A 20,914-nucleotide genomic window follows, 5' to 3' on the forward strand; every position below is an offset into this window, starting at 1 on the left:
TCGCCTCCGGAGCTCTTCTCCGTATCCGTCAAACGATTCGTGCGCAACCGGCTACAAACACCGGTAGACAACAGGTGGTGTCCCTCCAGAGGACCGACTCTCCGTGAGAGTGAGTGTCAGCTTCATTTAAAAAGCTAGTAGCAGCTTTAACAACCATCATGGCAGATCTGTGGAGTTATCGGCTGTGCTGCGGTTCCTCACCACTCAATTACAGCGACACTTAAAAGACGCATTTCTCCTCCTGATATGCCCTTCTCTTCACCAGTCCGGCCGGTCTGTTTATTTCTAACGAGGGCGTCGACGTTTTGTTGTGTTTTTGTACCATCTGCTGTTGCGGTTTTCTGATCTCACACTCGGAAACGGCAGCAGCGACGCACCGAGGAGGAGCATCCCCCTGGTGTTTATTACAGGAGAGGACGCACCACAAGCCAGGGACTCGACTCTGAGACAGACAAGAGCAAACATGTTCGAGACCAGAGGAATCCCCTTTGTCCTGCTCGACATAGCCTGTCTGGTTCTAGGTATGTGTTTAAATGTCTTTCGCTGACTGTTGGGTGCTGTTTTGTTGCTGCCATTATTGATATAAGCCGATTTGTGAGCTGATATAATCCTCCTGTTCGGATATTTAACAGCTTGCCATCACGTGAAGGGAGTGGTGAATGCTCAGTAGCCGGCCAGTGCGATTTACTGAGACTTTGCTGTGTTTAACTCAATTGATTTTAACCTCTAATGGTGCCACTAATCTATCAGTATGTTTATATCACTTGTGATATGTCTTTAGTCTCTGTCCAAGTGGGCTCAAGGGTTGCTATAGATTTATTTTCTCAGTGCAAGGAAGAATTACATGTTCTTTGTTTCCATTGTATGCAAATTACTGCCACTCCAAAGTCATTTCAATGGTTGAAGATGCTCATGGGAATCAAATGGTTAATAAAATGACGCTGCGTTGTAGAGTGCAACAGTTTGTAATTACATATTGGATGCAGTACATCCCTGCAATAATTCTGATCAATATTGTATTAGTTATATTATGGTACTTGCTCTATTATGTAATGTTTTATTATGGCTAATGGCTTCATTATGTAATGATTCATTGGTTAATGTTTCATTTAATTACATAGTCAAAGTTGAAGTCAGAACACATGCTTATATAAACGTATTTCTACTGGAATAGATTTAAACATATGACTTGAAATTGCAATTTACAATTATATTTATTAACAATTCATCTGTCCATTATTTTCTCAATTAATCGATTAGTTGTTTGGTCAATGAAATGTGACACACTGTGAGGCACATCCCATTCCAAGCTCCCACAGCCCAAGTTGATGTCTTCAGACGTCTTGTTTTGTCTGATCAACCGGCCAAAATCCAGATATATTTACCATCATGTGTGACAAGGAAAAACATCAGATCCTCACATTTGAGAACGCAGACTCAGCAAATGTTTGACATTTTTGCTTAACGAAAGACAAATCGATGAATTGACTTATTGTTGCAGCACAAGTCAGTGTCTTACATTTTGCAGAGTTTAGTCACGTCTGTCTGGTTTCTACTGTCGTAAATCAAACTTGTGAAATTTCTAACATCAGTTCAGGATGTTGCTGATACACTGTTTCACACGACAGCTCTACCTTTCAGTCTGTGTTTTAAAAACCACGTGCCAGCTCTGGCACAGTTCGCCATGATCTGAAACCATTAAGTGGCGGGCTCTCACAGTTCACTCATATCAGGCCTCAGATATTTGTATCTCTCTCAGCCAGTCCTAACGTCTTTATATTAGATTATAGGAATCATTGTGAAAGTGCTCACAGGGCTATTCTTTTCAGTTTTTGCTGCGTAAGCACAGACACCGTCTCTTGGGCTTTTAAATCTGATTATGAATTATTGATTTGCACCATGACTTATACAGCTATGGCTTCCCTTGCACAGTCTACAGTCTACACATTTACTTCCAGGATAAAATTAATGTTGGTTTTAAAGATTACATGCACATTTCTTCTTAGACATATAGAAATATAATAATTTTTGTGTGAAACAAAACTATATTCACTAATTTTCTCCCATTGGAAATACTATGATTGCCCATTTAAAAAAAAAAAACAACTTTTAACTACTAGACATAAGATGTTTCCTGCTTCACTGTGAAGTCCATTCTCTGTGTATGTGCGCTGGAGGCTTCAAGGTTTGACATTACACTTGTGCATGTTGAGTATCGGACCATAATTGGCCCCTAAACTAGTTTTAAACTTAGCTTTAATGTGAAAACAGATGAACTGATGAATGTGAAAGCAGCCATCTCTTACTGAGCACCTACATCCTTATGCACAGTGAAGGTCAAACATCTAAGTAACAATAAGTAAAACACATTTGAGTGCAGGGGTGAACTTTGACATATGGAACTGTCAGGGCTACTGCTTTATTTTACAATGCATAATTTAGTAAGCTCCTTACAGCAGCGCATGTGCATTGAGAAGCAGTATGACTGGACAAACTGTGTGTGCTGTTTGGGAGGCTGATGCAGACGCAAACTTGATTATTCTCTACAGTCATGCATAGCTGCATGTTACCAAACATGCACATACATGCATTAAGAACACAGCTCGAACAAATGAGAGAACTGAGAGAGAAATGTTTTTTTTATTTTCTGAAGTGCATAAAGAGCAGAGAGAGTAGACTGCAGGCTGCCAATGAGTCTTGTTAAAGGGTTAAATGCAAATGTGTATTTAAGTTAAAATACCCACATTTTTCTTTCTTCCTGTCCCTGTCTTTGTGTTGAGAAGCATTTTGCAATTGCAGAGTTATGGACATGAGAGCAAATCAAAGTGCAACACTGCTATTTACTGCATTTAGAAAGTGACTCGGGGAGGGGGGAGGGGGGGGGGGGGGGGGGTTCTGCCGTTTAGCCTGTATGTGTTTCTGTCCCGACACTCTGGCATTTCCAGCTGTTGGAGCCAATCAACTTAGGATGGCACAGCTGACGGTGTCAACAGCTGCAGAAATGGCAGGCAGAACAAACATACCAGAAAGAGTTAATAAGAAGTTCATAAGCAGTTTGTGGGTGAAGGTGTATCTTCACGTAATGCCATGTGTTTGTGCCTATTGTGCCATTTGTAAACATTGCGTGTTACTGTGCATTACAGCTCAGTAACAGACCCCCACTTTCTGCTTGAGTGGATGAACGACTGTGTCTTTTCCCCACTGTACAATGGGCTAAATGGGCCAAACAGCCAGAGAAATGACAGCTGCATTACACTCAGACTTTGGACTGTCAAAACTAATTAGCATAATCTGTTATCTTTATCTGTAGGGAGAGTTAAGCTATGTCCACAGCTCCTTTCACAGCAGTTTGAGTCAATGCTCCATCCAAAAAATTGAACAATCCCCCCTGCTGAAAAACTGGCCAAAGATAACGTCATTTTTTTTGGAGTGATGAAGTCATTGCTGCCGAGTGTTTGTACTGTGTAATACATCATGTTGCAGAGTATCTGACTGAGCTAAGTAATACACATTTTCTGACTTAAAAGAGCAAGGCGGGAAATATTTTCTGTTTTTCTTATGATGAACAAATGTTATGAAAAGACCAAAATAAACAAGGAATTAATGCTATTAACGAGGATTGTCTGTGTATCCAAAGCCTGTTAGAGCTTCATTGTTGTCCAAAAACTGTTAAAAACACATGAATGAGCCACACTGCTGCGCCGGGTGATGTGTTCCTTTATAACACCGCCCTGCTGCTGTAAATGGTCACTAATGCACCAATTGTCAATAAATCCACAGCTGAAAATAGTTCTAAACAAATGCACAATTTAGTCCCATTTTATCAATATTTTCTAAAAAACCACAGAAAATGTTTCTTTTTTTTTTCAAAAAAGCAATATTAGTGACCAATATTTAAAGATTTACATATTAAGAACCAATGGGCTTGTGGTTGAGTGTTATAGCATATTGATTGCTGGTCTTGGTCTTTTCATTGGGTTTAATTGCAGTAGGAAACATGTACACAGACGAAGCCAGTCTTATCCTTTAATTCAACTGCTAGAAAAGGTGGGGGTCTCTCATTTCTGTCATAAAGACTAAAAACAAATTGAATTTGTCCCATATCTATGCCTTTCTCCAGTTTGTCATGATGGTAATTCACTAGAGTCACTTCCACCTGAGAAATGGCAGATTTGAAGACCTCAACCTTTTTCTTTCGGCACCCTCACTTTCTCTACCAATGCTTCTCTTGACCTCTGACCTTCCTCCATCCACAGGAGGTCTGCCTCTGGCAGCCTTTAACCTGGGTAAGATCCGCCCCTACCAGAGGGGCTTTTTCTGTAACGACGACAGCATCAACTACCCTTTCCACAGCAGCACAATCACCTCCACAGTACTCTACACTGTGGGCTTTGCCCTGCCCATTAGCTGCGTAAGTAGGAATCAAATCAAGACAGGCATGACATAGACGCACAACCTGTATCATAGAAAATATGTGGACTTGTCAAACATAGGTGTAACTAACGTTAAAGCATTGCAGGGTGTGCCAGGCCCTTTGGTATGATGTATGATGGTTTATCAGCACACCTCCATAGAGAACAGAAAGGATTATTGTTGTCAGCTAAACATGTGTTTTGATATGTGAGAAAACAACAGAGCCAGCAAGACCAGCTGATCAGAACCAACAGATTTCCTGAACCTAATTCACGGTTCAGAATGAATTTCCTCTTTTAAACTACAGATCCCTTCATTTGTACAATGGCACATCTGCCTGTTATTCAAACCAAATATCTACAACTGGGTTTTGTTTAGTTCTGCTACTGCTTCCTGCTCAGGGTGAGGTTTGTGGCCTTGTTGGTGTTCACCCGCAGTTGTATACAAAAAGCAAAAGGGGAAGGAAGATGTCCACTTTAAAACCAAGAGAAACCAAAATAAATCAGCCATAGAGTAAATATTAAATCCTGTTGCATCCAGACACACATAAAAAAAAAACTGACATAGAATATATTTCTTTTACCAACATTTTGCCTACCACAGCAGGATTTATAAAACTGTCTGCTAAAAATTTGATTATTATTTTATGGAGATTTTAATCAGTGTGTAGATCAATATTTAGTTTCCAGAAATCTTTATTATTTTCAATCAATAGTCAAGCACTAAACATTTGGTCCAGCCAAACACACAGACTCAACTTCATATAAAAGACCCAAACCACAAATGAATCTATTAATCTAAATATGGGTGATAAGAGGTAATGCCAGGCTTCTTCTTCTTCTTCTTCTTCTTTTTGATTTCAATGTTAATCTCTTAGGAAAACTTTCTGTCACTGTTGTCAATTAGTGCAACAGACATGCAGGCTGTGTGCTGTGCGCTTCTGTTCCTTAAAATAGCAGGAATGCTCTTCTGGACCAGAGCAATTGTTTTCAGAGAATGACAGAGGCAGAAAGTGCTGCTGGTGTGTGGGTTATGCTTTTGCTTGTGTGTGTGTGTGTGTGTGCGTCAGTGATTTATCTCTTCCTCAGTCTTTCATGTATCACGAATAATCATAATCTCAATCTGTGATGCCTTTTTGATCTCAAATGCTACAGTCGTTTCAATTTTTGAACAACTCGCTGCCTGCCAGAGGAAGGTGTGGCAGAGTATGTGTGCGGTTAGAGCTTGAAAAACTGTTATAGGAAGAGGTAAAGTGTGTTCTTTTGCTAAAAAGAAGGGAGATAAAGAAGCAGCGAGAGGAAGTGAAAGAGAATGTGGGTAATGTGTTGTGTTTCAGTCACGAAAGGGACGTACAGTATGTGAGACCCCTGCTTTTCCTCACACGCGACAGCTCCAGCTTCCTGTGGGTCTGTTGATGAGTCAGTCAGCAGATCTAGAAACAAAATCCCTGATTTAAAAACCTGACCCGCTGCACCTATCACAGCCTCACAGCCAAATACTGAGGCTCACTTCTCAATAACCTGCTCAGAAATGTCTTTTTGTGCTCTAAAGTTTAACTTTTCTCTATTAACATCCGCTAATGGTCAACTTTTAACTTAATCTGTGCAAAACCTTAACCATTAATATTTGCACCCTAATGTCCGTGGAAGTTGGCGAGGATGCAGAGGATGCAACGTTTGGTGGCGTCTCACATGGCTCCTGTCTCCTGCTTTGCACAGGCTCACACTGTTGCATCATGTGTCGAGCCCCTGTGACATCTTTTTATAACCTGTATTTTTTTTTCCCCTTGTATTTTCTCTCATTGCTTCTCTGCTAGCTGGACTCCCATTTGCAATACTCAATGTGCGACACAGTCCTTTCCACCGGGGCTTTTTCTGTAATGATGATTCAATCAAGTACCCGCTTAAAGAGGACACCATTTCCTATCAGTTGTTAGGAGGTGTTATGATTCCCATCACAATACTCACTGTAAGTGCATCTGTTTTGTTTTCTGCTAACGGTTTTATGGTACTTATGGATTGATAGTACCTCTCATGTTTTCTCACCTTCTGTGTTTGCTGCTTATCTCGATCCACTTTTACACTCTTAACTTCTCTCTTTTCTCTTAATGCATGGTTACTGCTGTATACATTATTCTGTAATAATGTATGTTTTTTTTATTGCTTGCATAAACCATCACTACCATTAACTGTAGTTTCATTTCCTAATAACTTAAGGTAGAATCTGCTTTTAGAAAGGTGATCTGAGACACAGGCCTTTAATTTGAAACTCACCACCACCAAGTTAATCTGCAGCCACTGCCACAGTATTGTAAATGTGTGTGAAAAATTACAATAGCACTTACAGAGTCTAAAATAGAGACAACAGTGAAAATATCCATTAACTAAAGGCTAATAAAGTTTTACAAAAGGTTTCCATACTGTAGGTTTTGCCTTCATGGACGAATAAAATAAGGCTGACAACCAAACGTAAACAGATAAAAAGCATTCAGCTGCAAGGTAAAAAGTACTTTGATAAACAGATACCTTTAAGCTTTAGTGACCCATCAGCAGAAGTTGTTAGTTGTCTTATTCAAAGCTCATAAAGCCACATAAAGGAATAAAGACCCGTCAACAGCTTGTATGTTAGACGAGTCTAACTCCTCTGGGCTTGTTATCTATTAACGGCATTGCATAACAAACATTCACAGGCACCTGAACCACAACACGATCAACAAAGGGAATTCATGAGTCATTCATCTGACGTACCACACATCACCGTGAACACATACTGTATGTAAAAGATCAAATATGCAATATGTTTTACTACAAGCTCTAAAAAGAGGCGTGATTCCCTTTAAACTTTTAGATCAAACTAAATTATACATGTTTAGTATTTTAAGTGGACATCTTCCTGTGGCCGTGAGAGTTTTAACAGTGTTTACTATCTCAGAAGGGTGCAGGCAAATTATACAAGTTTTAGAATGTATTTAAAGGAATAGTTTTGACGTTTTGGGAAATAAGATTTTTTATGCCCAGAATTAGGTGAGAAGATTGATACCACTCCACCACAATATTTAGCAATATGAGATATGAAAGTAGTAACAATCCTCTCAGCTAACTCTTGGCAAGAAAGCAAATAAGTGTATTTAGTCAAACTGCTCCTGTTATTGCTGTTCCATAATAATCTAAACAATTTACAACCAACCCCATTATTTTAGATGACGAGAGTGATGAGGGGATTAGGGAGTATTGCTGGCTCTGATGTTGTAGTTTTCATTCAGTTGCAACTTTCAGTTGTCGTTTGGCATTTTGTATTTCTGTACAGACCTCTAACTCTGTATCATCTCCTCCCCACACCTTACAGATGGTCATTGGCGAGTGCCTTTTAGTTTATCTAAATCGCATCAAGTCCAAGTCGTCTTTCGGCAGCTATGTTGCCTGTGTTTACAAAGCCATCGGTACCTTCCTCTTTGGTGCCGCCATGAGCCAGTCTCTGACCGACATAGCCAAGTATTCCATTGGCCGGCTCAGGCCGCACTTCCTGGATGTTTGCAAGCCTGATTGGAAACACATCAACTGTTCATTGGGGGTTTATATCGAAGACTTCACGTGCACTGGAGACGCAACGATGGTCAATGAGGGCAGGTAAGTGTTGTATGTCAAAACCCCCGTTTTTGTCTCTCCCCATGTCATTGTTTCAGGTTAATTTTCATTCTGACGTCTCTCTGAACATTGTTCTACTATCACTCTGTGAGAGAAGGTCAGAGCTGATAAAATTGTTGACACACGGCATCAGTTGTTTCTTTGCAGTGAGCTAAACGTGCAGCAGCAAGTGGTGATAGGTGCTTTATAGACTTTGCCGCTGATTGTTGTTGTAGCTTTTCCCTTTTGTATTCAGCCTTGAAATTTAAATTCAAACTGGTACCGCTCCAGGTTCTTATTTTGTTGCTCAATAGATTAATGAATGCATTGTATTGTAACAGGCTCATGGTGTGAGTACAAAGGGCGATGGTTAAATGTGTCACTATGAATAATTATACAATTTCTTTTTTCTCCTTTTGACCTAGCAACTGTTTATTTCAATCTGTTTTGTTAAAGTGCTGAGGATTACACTCTCTTTACAGAAACAGAACCACTTGCCCTGAACCCACAAAATGACTGTTTTTAAATAAAATAAAATGAAAGACTGAAAATTGGAATCATGTATAAAGTTAAAAAAAATCACTTATTACCTGAGAGTGTCTAAAGTTTTTTTTTTTTTTTTTTTTAAAAGAGGGAAAATGTTTTTGATTTGAGAGAAATGTGCAAAACAGATTATGAGAACCAGTGTAAGAAAAAAAAAAAAGGTATTTGATGGTATTTCAGTTGAAGGGGTGAATTTATAGAACAGCTGTGATGAGGAATTGAAAACATGAGCAGCCACATGAGTGCTGGATTAGCTACAGGTTACTGTAGGTAAGATGCTGCTAGCTTTGCTTTTAAATCTTTATGTTGTGTTACTGTGTCGTTTCAACTGTAGTATTTGAGTAATTGTCTTCTTTAAATCATTTCTTGCCTTACTGTCTCTGTTATTAATTGCAAACTGAAATAAGTTTTAAAAAAAAGATGTTGGGATTGCACCAGCATGACCCCCTGAAGGTGTTGGACATTGACTTTGTAGTTAATTTGTACACACAGATGATACAAGGAAGTGTTTTTAGTAAGATGAAGTGTGAAGCGTTTGTAGCACACTAAACTGGACACCATGGGATTGAGTAATATTGCAGGAATGTAAAGCTTGTTTTGATTATGATCTCCGTTCCTTATCAGCTCAGAGCAGGAGGAAATATAGCGGGAGGGGAGGATATCCACCTCTCGTTCTGATGTATTAACGACCACAGAGAGCTGCAGTAATTATAGAAGCAGAGGCCTGAATAGTGAGATCAGCTGTGCCGATTGTATCGGTGTGAAGCAGGGTTTATTACGGGCTTACGAGTTCTCTATTCTGTATTCTACTGTTCTACTGAAAGGTTAAGTTTTTCTACTTAGAGTGTCAGAGTGTTATGTATGTTGTCGAGTTTTGAGCTGAGAGGAAATGTGCACACCCAGCCCTCTCTCCTCTGGGTTATCTGCTGTACATTTACCAGGGTGTGGTGACACTTCCTGGAGCCCCATTGCCACTCGCAGTCTGTGTTTTTTTTTAACGTAGCATAAAGGGACAAACATCTATCAGCAGGCCAAGATAAATATCTGGTGTGTCGAGGAAAATATCCAAGGCTTTTAAAAGTCAGGAAGTCGTTTATTTCCAGCTCCTCTCTCTCTGTCTGTCTGTGTGTGTTTAGGATGGTCTGCTTGTCACTAATAGAGCTAATAAATGCAGCAGGAGAGGAGACAGCAGGTTGTGTGGCAGCCTGCTCTAGATCATCTTACAGTAATATGATTCCTCCTCCGCTTAGTTTAACTTTCACTGGAGACAGGAAGCCTGATGTCAGAGCTGTCTGTTTGTTTTCATCTAAAAGAGAAAAATGCCATAGGTGCTCAAAGGTTTTGTGCTTCATGAAAAATATTAAATCACTTGTAAGGTGGGAATCCATAAGACACAAACATTTTCCATCCTAATAGAAAGCATGAATAAACAATGAGTGAAGCTCTCTGTGGGTCTGACCAAGCTGCAGTTTTAACCTGATACCACAGAGGATGTGTAGAGGTGAGCATTACCATTAAATTGGCAAGGTGGTTTTTTTTACCAACTGTAAGGACGTGGGGCGTGTTCTCCAACAAACACTGTTAGTGCTGAAATGATCAGTTGATTAATTAGTTAAATGAGTCTTAAACAAGTCAGCAGCCATGCTAGCAGTTCTGTGAGGTTGTTCTTAGGCACAGGGATACTTTGAGCTAAATGCTATCACACTCACAGTGACAATGCAAGCTGACACTTAGCAGGTTACTGTTTCTTCTGATCACCGTATTAGTTTAGTATGTTGGCATTCTGACATTTGCAAATTAGCATTCAATTTTACCCGAGTATGATTATTATTATTATTTCAGCTGAAACATTTTGACCTGTTGATTGCATTGGATTGAAAGTTAATAGTGAAGTCATCCTGGAGAGACCAGGCCCAAATTTCAAGGTAATCTTACTAATATTTGTTGAGATCTGCCAGGTCTGAACCAAAGTGATGGACTAGCAGACCAACTGATTGACAGACCAACAGCGCCTCAGTGCTAGCGTGGTTAGACAAATAGTTGTAAAAAAAAAAACAAATAGTCAAAACCAATGGCAGAGACTTTACTTGTGTATGGGTCTTCAGTAGTACAGGCGACTTTTCAGCAGGTTAACTATAAAACTCCAGAAGAGCTTTGTTTTGTTTTTTTAGCGTCTCCATGGTCCAGTTTGAGGGATTTTCCCTGCAAATTTATCCGGATAAGTCAGTAAAAGCTGCTTCTTGGAATGAGCAGCAGGTGGTTGGTCAACAGTGCTGTCCAGACTCTGAAATACACATCTTATATCATTCCAGCCTCCAACCCCTCATCGAGTGCCAGAGTGGAATAGTGCACTGAATAAGCCGGTGTACAGTAACATTACACTGTGTGTCCATACATGCCTGTTGCCGTAGACAACAGTAATAAAAACACAGCACTGTTGTTGTAAATGGGAAGTAGCTAAGGCAGGGGGGACGGGAGGACTTTGAAATCGTCCATATCCTGCAACATCGCAGAACACAAACAGCAACCACACTGACCTGCCTGTGAACATCGACTCAACCATTAAACCCCAAAAATGGGTGTGCCAGAGTGTAGCGTTGTTGGGTTTGTGTGGGACTGACTAATTATGACCAATATATTAATTCAAGATGTGTCAGTGTCTCCTAAAGGATTTAAGCACGTAGCCAAGTGTTGAGCTGTTCTTTTGTCTTTCCGTTGCAGGCTGTCCTTCTACTCCGGACACTCCTCTTTCTCCATGTACTGCATGCTGTTCCTGGCTGTAAGTACCTGCACCAGATACATATTGATCTGCAATTAAATCAGTCCTAATTTTACTGGAACACCGTATATAAAAGATCCATTTATTGTCATGTTAATTTGCCATATCAAGCAACTGAGCAAAATGTGATGGTGATATTGATCAGTCCAGTTTACAGGGATATATGCTTATTGGCCGTCTTGATAAGAGTAAGATGGGAAAATTGATACCACTCTCATGTCCGTCCATTAAATATAAAGCCACAGACTGCAGCAGGTTAGCTTAGCTTAGCTTAGCATAAAGACTGAAAACAGGGAAACAGCTAGCCTGGCTCTGTCTAGAATTAATCTTATCGAATTAAACCAACAAGATATAATGTGTTAATTATTGAGATTTAAGTGGATTTTGTAATGATTTGTGTTTCCCCTAGTTTCCACTCTGTATGCTAAGCTAAGCTAACAGGCTGCTGGTTATAGCTTCATATTTAGTGTACAGACAGGAGAGTATTGATAATCTCATCAAGATAGTGAATAAATTTATTTCACAAAATGTCAAACTATCCCTTTGAACTGCCACGCTTCAAGATTATGTCACACACATTCTATTTGATGACCTTGGTGACAGTTATTATCAGATCCGCTCTGACAGTTGCAGCATTGTTGAGAGTCGTGTTGTGTTTGTTCAGAGCAGATTTTATTGCCAAGCCCTGATAAACTTTATGGGCTGCTGATTCATTCAGCACCAGCAGATATAAATAGACACAGGAACAAAGTCCTGGCACCAACATAAAGCTCTCTCTCCCTCTGTATGGAGTGGAAGTTTAAGTATGAGAAACAGCAGCTCGACATTTAAACATTTACCTAAATACCCTGGAGTGCCTTTCTTTTCTACCACCGCCAATTCAATGACGTCAGAAAGGGAAGTCATAACAGGAAGAGGAACATGCATCGGGATTAAGCGGCTTAGCTTGTTTGTCCTTGGTTCAAAAACAAAAAAAGAAAAGACACACCCTGTTTTCAATACAAACAAAATGAAGTAGTCTTGTTTATGGCACAATGGATGATGTTGATTATGTTCAGCTGACCAAAGATTCTTCCATGATAAGTCATCCTGCTCCAGAGGTGGTGTGATATTTAATTATCAGGTTAAATTATGTATCCTGTTTCAGAGAATAGGTACACCTTATACAGATTTCAAGGTCACTTTGATAAACTGAAATGTGGCCTGCAGGAGATTTTCTCACCTTTAAAAGAAAGAGAAGGAAGTCAATAGTAGAGCTGATTACTTAAAAATATATAGGTATAGGTATAGGTATAGGTATATATATATATAGAGAGGAAGTTTGTTGAATTCAGGGACATTGCATTTTCCTGCACTGTCTCTAGTGTGGTAGTGGAACTGAGTGCACTCACTTCCCTGTCACTCTTGCACGAATGCTGCCTACTACAATGATCATTCACAAGACTACTAAACCTACAATAATGCTCTCTGCCCTTTGTAATAATTGCCAGTGACTGTTATTTATCATGACTTTATATCAATACATACCCCGTGTCTTTCTCAGCTCTATCTGCAGGCTCGACTCCAGGTTGAATGGGCAAGGCTGCTGAGACCCACAATCCAGTTCTTCCTGATTGCTGCCTCAGTGTTCACAGGATTGTCAAGAGTGTCTGACTATAAACATCACTGGAGTGACGTGCTGACTGGACTCCTGCAGGGCGCCCTTATGGCCATCCTGGTGGTAAATGTATTACTTTACTATACCTGAGTGGCCTTCTTTAGGCAGAGCACAGATTCAAATATTTAAGCCCCACATCAATCTATGCCTTTTTTTTTTTTTTTTTTTTTTAATTCTCCACCTGTATCTTGCAGGTCTTCTTCGTGTCTGACTTTTTCAAGCCTCGTGCTGATGCTCATAAAGAGGTGGACATCCCACATACAACCCTGCAGGAGACCCCAACAAATGGAAACCACTTTGAGAGTCCAAACTAAGCTAAGTGAGAGTTGGAGGAGGAGGAGGAGGAGGAGGATGATACCTCTGCTCTGTCCAAACGCACACCCAGGATCAAATGCTCTCTAGCCTTTCATCTCGGCAAATTCTCATCAGATACCCTGCATGGATTTACATTGTGGAGTACTTGATTAGCTAGTGGATGACGGCGTCCCAGAAGAAACTTTTGGAAGCTACACCTCAGGCCTGTTCAAGATTTTAAGACTTTATAATTTTAGACAATTTGCTATCTTGTCCACTGATTCTCCATTGAAGGAAAGTGGAGAGACAACCTGTCCAACCCTTGTAGATATGCTAAAGTGATGCAAAGATGTAGGTTAGGGGCTAGAGATTCTGTAAGGACGTTAACCATCTATCTACTGAGCCGGTGGGAAGACTTGCCTGCATGCACTCACTAAAGGGTCTGACCACTGCTGAGAGAGAGAGGGGGGAAGGTTGGAAACCTGTGAATGTAACCCTGCTTTGTGCTTTTCCTGACCTGGAGTCAGTCTGCTCGAAAAATCTGATTTAGGGTCAGTTTTAGGGACAACCCCAGCTCCCAGAGAGACGGCGAGTTTCACAACCTTGTTGCCTTAAGTCCAGTGTTAAACAAAGGGCTAATTATAAGAGGAAAGTTTGTTTCTTAAGGCTAGAACGTGCTGAGGGCTAAAGCTGACCCTAGACCAGAGGGCAACACTACTTCACAACTGGAGCTGCTGACTCCAGGCCACTACCACTGCCGTCCGATTCTCCAACCATCTAACCTCATAGTCGAGGAGGAAGCTTGACTTGTATCATGTTCGGTTAGAGAGTTGAAGAGTCGACGGGTCAGTTTAAAGTCCCGTGTTGCCTTTGCTGGACTGCTGCTGCTGCTATCACAGCTTCCTGTGTATCTAAGAACTAATATAAACATCAAATCAATAGACAATGTACTTTTGTATAATCTGTATGTAAAAACAAATCACCATACAGACTTTTATTGAAAAAAATATGTACAGATGTCTGAAATAAAAGTAAAAATAAAGACATTTTACTTATTAACATGGATACCAATGAAACATAAGTGTTGGATGTATTATGTCATGAGCCATCACATGAAATTAAAGCATGACTTGTTTACTTTCTCAGCCAGATATATCAAATTAGTTTGTCATTGTTCACCACTTTGCCCATATAAGCAAAAAACAATAAAAGCGTGACTGTTCAATGTATTCTGGCCATATAGATGCATTCACCTAAATGAAGAACACTTCTGTTTACATCCTCACACAAATGTACGCCCACTCATTATAAAATGCTACCCGATCTCACTGTGGATAACAAGTCAACAGGACATCACAAAGTTCAGGTAAGTTGATAGAAAAATGATGAGAGAAGAATCTGAAAGACAAATGAATTTTCCTAATTTAACAAACATTTTGGGAAGAAGTGACACAATATTTGACTCCTGAAGAAAACGGAGGGCCAAGAGATCCATCGTGGGTTAATCAGAACAAACGGTCCAAAATAGCATCTGACGTCCAGCGGCCAGCGTGTTGAAAAGCTGTAAGGTCACTATAGGTAGAGACTGGCAGCAAAAACAATGTCTCTCTTGATCTTCGTTATACCTGCAAAGTCACAGATGAACTGTCATAAATAAGAAATTTCATTCCAAACAGAGAGAGATGCGACAGTGAAGAACAATTTACCACAATACATTTTGCAGTTACGAGCACTAACAGTCTGAGTGCACCAGATGTATCAGATGATGACTGTACAGTCAGTGGCCCCTTTATTAGGTGTGGTGGGGGTGTGACAACAGAGGCACCTCTTAATGCAATGAAACACAGTACAACAACATCATTAACTATGACCTCGCTGCTAAAACATGATTCCATTAACACATCTGTGACAGTGTCAATAAAAACTGAACATTATAAGCATCATAAAAAGAGACTTTATGGCAGAACAGCTGTGTTGGATTGAATTAGACTGTACGGGTGTACCTAATAAAGTGGACACTGAGTGTGTATAATGACTTGGGTGAATCTTGTCTAAAACTTACAATTTGAGGGGCTGAGATTGGGTTGTACTGCGCTGCTTTAGGTTTGTTTTGATCTGCGGTGGACTATATCTTCATGTTATTAAACATGGTTGAAAGCTCTAAGTCTGTTGATTCTATCCGTGCAAAGCATTTTACGATCCCCATGTTGATACAGAACTGGTTCAGACTTGTAGCTATCGCTCCCAACTGTTTCTGTACAAGTACCACTACAAGCTAATCCCATAGAAGAGGCAAAAAAAAACCTCACATCTCTACCACTCTTTGTGCCTCTAACCTTGGTTCAGTATTTCTCATACTCATTCTGACATTTCAGTTGTAAAATTTAAAGAGTTACCTTTAATGGAGCCCAGGGTTATAACAGTAATGAAAAATGTTGAAAAACATTAACCCTTTTATTTTGGGTACATTACTTTTGGGCTTGAATGGTTGTGTCTGGTAACAGGTGAATCATTTACATTATAAAAAGGTTAGAAAACAGGGAAAAATGTGCATTACAACATCCCAGGTATAAAGGAATTCAAGGTGATGACTTTAAACATCAATATTCACACGTGAGAGGAAGCTGTTTCAGCTTCAATAACGCTGAGGTCTCTTACCTTCAGCAAACTTGTTTTCCAGCTCAGTGTTGCCGATGGCCTTGGCTGCAGAGCACATCTGCCTCAGCACCTCCTCCAGACGGCGCATGCAGCGGATGATGCTCCCTATACAGGACAGACACGATTACACCGTTCAGTGTGTGTGGATATCATTTTTTAAAAGTAAAACTATAAAGCAGATCAACTGACTTTATCCAGAATTAATTCTCACTGAATATTTGATGGGAGAATAAGGAAATCTCAGAGGAGTCGAATTTTAACAACCTTGGATTTAGCATCAGTATTGCTGGTACTGTGGCTGCAGAATGACCACAGCTCATTTATTAAACCTCTGACAAACTCGCCTTAATGGATACGTGAACTCTTTTGTTTTACAGGTCTGTAATTATCACTTCATACCCTGATTTCTAATTTTTCAGGAAATAACTATAATTTGGTTTTAGTAATAAGGAAAATAAAGATAATATTTAAGTGGTACACGTCCAATTAACTGTGATTGCCGCATAAGAGTTGTTTAGTCAGTGCAAAGCAGGTCAGCTGAACCTGAACACAATGTGAGATTAGTCAACAGGAAAGTACGCCATGTGTGGAGAATAAAGTTTCCAGTAACAAATGATGAATCAATGATGAATCACTGTTTACTTTGGTTAAAATGAAACATTTCTTGCAAAATATTCCAATTTTTCTGATAATTAGTTACAGAATAAAACTCTTCTACAAAACATAATTTACAGACCTGTGAAACGGAGCATTATCAACCTGTTTGTAGCCAAGTATCATCAAAATTTAAACAGAAAGATGAGACAGAAAGTAGATGTCAAAATCCACAGAAAATAATTATTTTGGAAATTTCACTGTTCTCCGTCTCTGTCCAAGCACATCTCAAACTCCCCATAGTTTCCCAACTCAGCATTACTTCTTACGCACTTATTACTACGACATCCAATATCTTACAGCTGAGATCATTGTTGGGAGTCAGAGATACAAAACTATGGGGAGAATGATGGTCTTGGAATTGGGTTCAAATCAAACCACACATAATAAATCCATTAGTGAGCCTGTTACAGCCTCCAAGGGGCTGCACGTGTGACAGCAGAGAAATCAAAGGTGAAATGGTTTTGTTAAGGTCATGTATTCAGATCCTTTACTCAAGTAAAAGAACTGAAGTATTTAATGTAATATTATAAAGAAAAGTACTCATTTTGCAGAAATACTAGCTACCCTTAGAACTGATGTTGTTATTAGATTAATAATACTATTGATGTCGTTTCATCTATGTTATATGCAGGTTCTGATTGTATTTTAGTCTACTGGTTCCCAAACTGGCAGTCGGGCCCCTCCAAAGTGTCACAAGACAGGTCTGAGGGGTTGTGAGATGATAAACGGAGAGGAAAACAATTAATTTTACAATGTTTTTTTTTTAATCAAATCTTGCATTTTTGTGATTATTAACAATTTAACCTCTGTGAACCTTGATCAATTATCAAATGAAACCGTCTGAGAAGTTTAGTGGGGAAATGTCTCTATGGTGGAACTGGTAACAACTCCGATGTCTGAAACGTGATAAGGGGCAAAACTACACACCGATATCTTTTCTAGAGAGATCACAAGCTAAAAAGGTTGTTTTGAATTTGAAATAATTTCGTGAGAAACCTCAAACTTAAGTACTTGAGTAAATGCACATTCACAGGTTCATAAGGAACAGTCAGCACCTGCATTTTAACTTCCTGTCATGTCAGTGACCCACCTTCAAAGACGTCCGTCATCTTGCAGATCTGAGCGAACGTGGCGCCGTTAGCCCAGGCGTAGACCACATCCATCAGGTGGGGCTTAAACTGGTTTAGATAGGTCTCCTCGTCCACCTCCAGCTTGGCGTCTGCAGACACCTTTGCTATTCGCTTCGCACACTCCTGAACAAAGCAAAAAACCACAATCAGTGTTGACCTTTTCCACCAAATTCAAACTTTCAGAAACACATTTAGGAGTCTTTAATGTTGTCTCACCTGCATTTGTCTCAGGGGCGCAGCTAGTTGTTCGGTGAGTTTCGGCATCTCACTGGCCTGGAGGGCAAGATGAAATTTCAAACATTTGCTTTGTTTTCCAGTCAAAATATGTTGCTACTTCAACCCATTGTAGGAATGTTTGAGAAGAAACAGATCTAAACTCCTTCGAGCAAAACAGAAACCTGCTGCCTTCTCAATGGTCAGATGTACAGTAAACAGTAAAAGAGTGAAGCTGCAAACATTCAAACATTCAACAACAGAAAAGCAGCAACTCATGACATTTGAGAAACTTTCACAAGCAAGTCTTGGAATCTTTGATTGAAAAGGGCCTAAAAAATAATTGATTATCAAAATAGTTGTTTTATCTTATATTTTTGTTTTTGCAGATCGATAAATCAATTAATCTACAAATTGTTGTAGCTCAAACATATTTTTCATGTAACAGAAGAAGCCAACCTTTTCAGATGTTTGTGTTGCCAAATACAAACGCATTGCTAAAATGGATGGTTTGCTGTCATCCTGAGCTAAAGAGCAGCAGGTGCTCTTTAATGACAGGCAACAGCTGTGTGTACACACACACACACACTAACACAAACACAAACACAAACACACACAAACAGCAGTACTGTACTGCAAACATGACAGTTGCTTGTTGTCATTCCCTGTCTACAGTTCACTAAGACACCAAAGTGAGACGAGGACAGTGGGCGCCCTGATTGAGTTTAGACAGGAATTTGTTCAGTTCAGGGGACAGAGCTGATGTGGAGCCAAAGAAAAGGTTTGTTAAACCATCTGATGCTGGATTGCCTCATTGAGAGAACAGGCATCATTAGGTAAGACAAACACACACATCAACCTCAGGTTTCTGTTTTGCTTGCAGAGCATGGGAGGAGGCGAAGAATGCGACTGAAGCTTCAAAGTGTGGGAATGGGAATCAACTATTTATCTCAGTGTTCAGGAAAAGGCTTAATATCTGTTTGTTTGGAGATTTAGAGGAATTATACATGTCTGTGTGTGTGTGCATTTGTTCATACGTTCTCCTGGAAGACAAAGCAGGACAGCAGGGCGGTGGCTTGTTCCACCGTCAGATCGTTGAAGAGACCATTGAACACCATCTCTGTGAGTAGGAGCTCATCAGCACTGGAGAGATTAACGCACAGTGAGTTATAACTTCATCAAACGGGATGTGATATGTCCTACCATATATATCCTTTGGCAAATATTTAGATGTCAGAGAAGTACTGCAGAGAGCAGATGATATCTCCCCTTTTATTTCCTGAAACCTAAACCACGATATGTAGACATAGCACCCGCGTTTGTACTGAGTCTTAACGCTCTGTTTCACCAAATAAGATCCAGAGTCAACATCCATTTCATCAACAAGAGACAAATCTGAGATTTGCTTCTCTCCGGGACTGGGTAGAAGAAAAGCCTGCGACTACATCTATTTGTCAGAGGTGGTGACAGCTGACTAACCCAAACATCATGCGTTCACTGTCAGTGTCACTTAAGTGTTTTAATACGCGTCAGTATCCCAGTTTTGAGTCAAGTCTCATCTTGGTTTCAATCATATTTGGGATATGATTTTTACTTGGAACATGAGAAACCAGGGCTCCATTACTTGATAATGATTGAGTAAGTAATGATGAAGAAATGTTTTATATTTGAAATTGCTCAGTATGAAAACTATGTACAGTACAGTCAACAGCTTAAAGTTGTTTAAAGTTTTAAAGTTTTAAGCTTAAAAAGGTCGGACTGATTTAGCTTCTCTTAAACTCTTAAACCTGCATTATATCTACAATGAAGCAATGTTCGTTCCTTCAACTTTCATGAATATCGATTTTATGATAATCTTAGACTTAAGATGCTTTTGGGAAACAAGGCCCTGGATATTATTCATCTCTCTCTGTGCATGATCACGACAGTATCCAGTGTACAGTTGTGTCATTGTATTTAACTGCTATCCTTTCCTACCTGCTGATTTCACAGGCGACTCGCCCTTTCATCTCGATCACGTCGGAGGGGCTGGCGAAGCCGAGGCGTCGCAGAACTCTTTTCCTGCACTTCAGCTTGTCCATCTGCAGGACGGTCTGAGCTTTTTTCAGCTCTCGCTTCGCCGTTCGAACATCTGCTGCAATCTACAACACAAAAACACACACACATGTACTGTAAAAACCATGCAGCCTTCCCAAAATCTAACCTGGGGACGCTCTTCCAGGGTTTCCAGAAAAGCACTTTGATAACTACCAGCTGTTTTGTGCATGAGCTATTTTCAAACATTACATAGTGATAGAGTAGAATATTTGAGTTATCTGCCAACAGATGTTCATCTGCCTGCTTATCTGTCCATTATCATTTCAACCTTTACCCCTCATCATTACAACACACCTCCGAGCCAAAGAGGCAAACACAATGACAAAGATAGATTTCACCAGCATGGTTCATTACTCAAGGGGAAGCTTAATTTCTCAGAACTAGTGGCTGCATGAGAGTTAGTGGAGAAATCTAACACATATGCACATGAGAGCTGAAAAGTTTTGGATGCTTGTGCTCGCCAAGAATGCATCAAACAGCACAGAAACCAAATGTTAACCTGAGCACTGTTTTAGTCCACAGGTTATCACATGAGGGGCGACTATATCCAGCCATGGTATGTGTAGGGTTTGATGAACTGAGACATTGATAGCTGCTTTGCTAAACAAATAAGGCAGCCGTGGTATCAGTACTGGACAGGCTGCAGAAATGACACCGAGGAACTGCATGGGGCTGTTCAGGGACTTGGACAGAAAATGAAAAGCAGGTTCAAGTGTTACTCTGCCAATAAAACATAGTTAATCAAACCGGTTATCCACTTTACTGTACACTCTATCATTTTACAACACATACACACACAAAAGACCAGAGAGAGATGTAAATGTTTATGAAATTGTCAAACACAGTCTGG

The 20,914-nt window shown here is 40.0% G+C and overlaps 2 protein-coding genes across 3 annotated transcripts in view; one reads left to right on the forward strand and one right to left on the reverse strand.

The window, feature by feature from the left end:
- Positions 1–14,454, forward strand: plpp1a (phospholipid phosphatase 1a). 2 transcript variants are annotated; one of them, XM_056403615.1, is made up of 6 exons: positions 1–521; positions 4,257–4,411; positions 7,759–8,039; positions 11,301–11,358; positions 12,902–13,078; positions 13,210–14,454. In XM_056403615.1, exons 1-6 carry the CDS (start codon positions 464–466, stop codon positions 13,327–13,329), a joined length of 849 nt encoding a protein of 282 aa, XP_056259590.1. In that variant the 5' UTR covers positions 1–463; the 3' UTR covers positions 13,330–14,454. The 2 variants fall into 2 exon arrangements, with proteins under 2 accessions (XP_056259590.1, XP_056259591.1); XM_056403616.1 differs by lacking the exon at positions 4,257–4,411 and adding an exon at positions 6,230–6,381.
- mtrex (Mtr4 exosome RNA helicase) overlaps positions 14,289–20,914 on the reverse strand; it is a 24,199-nt gene continuing 17,573 nt past the window's right edge. The window contains exons 22-27 of the mRNA XM_056403613.1: positions 19,945–20,108; positions 19,005–19,110; positions 17,971–18,027; positions 17,715–17,877; positions 15,968–16,072; positions 14,289–14,934 (exon numbers count right to left, since the gene is read on the reverse strand). Of these exons, the coding sequence (XP_056259588.1) occupies positions 14,882–14,934; positions 15,968–16,072; positions 17,715–17,877; positions 17,971–18,027; positions 19,005–19,110; positions 19,945–20,108 (648 nt within the window). The 3' untranslated portion in view covers positions 14,289–14,881. The remainder of the gene's footprint in view (positions 14,935–15,967; positions 16,073–17,714; positions 17,878–17,970; positions 18,028–19,004; positions 19,111–19,944; positions 20,109–20,914) is intronic.

Source organism: Seriola aureovittata, chromosome 18 (assembly GCF_021018895.1).
Source record: "Seriola aureovittata isolate HTS-2021-v1 ecotype China chromosome 18, ASM2101889v1, whole genome shotgun sequence".
In the NCBI taxonomy this organism is placed as follows: Eukaryota; Metazoa; Chordata; class Actinopteri; order Carangiformes; family Carangidae; genus Seriola; species Seriola aureovittata.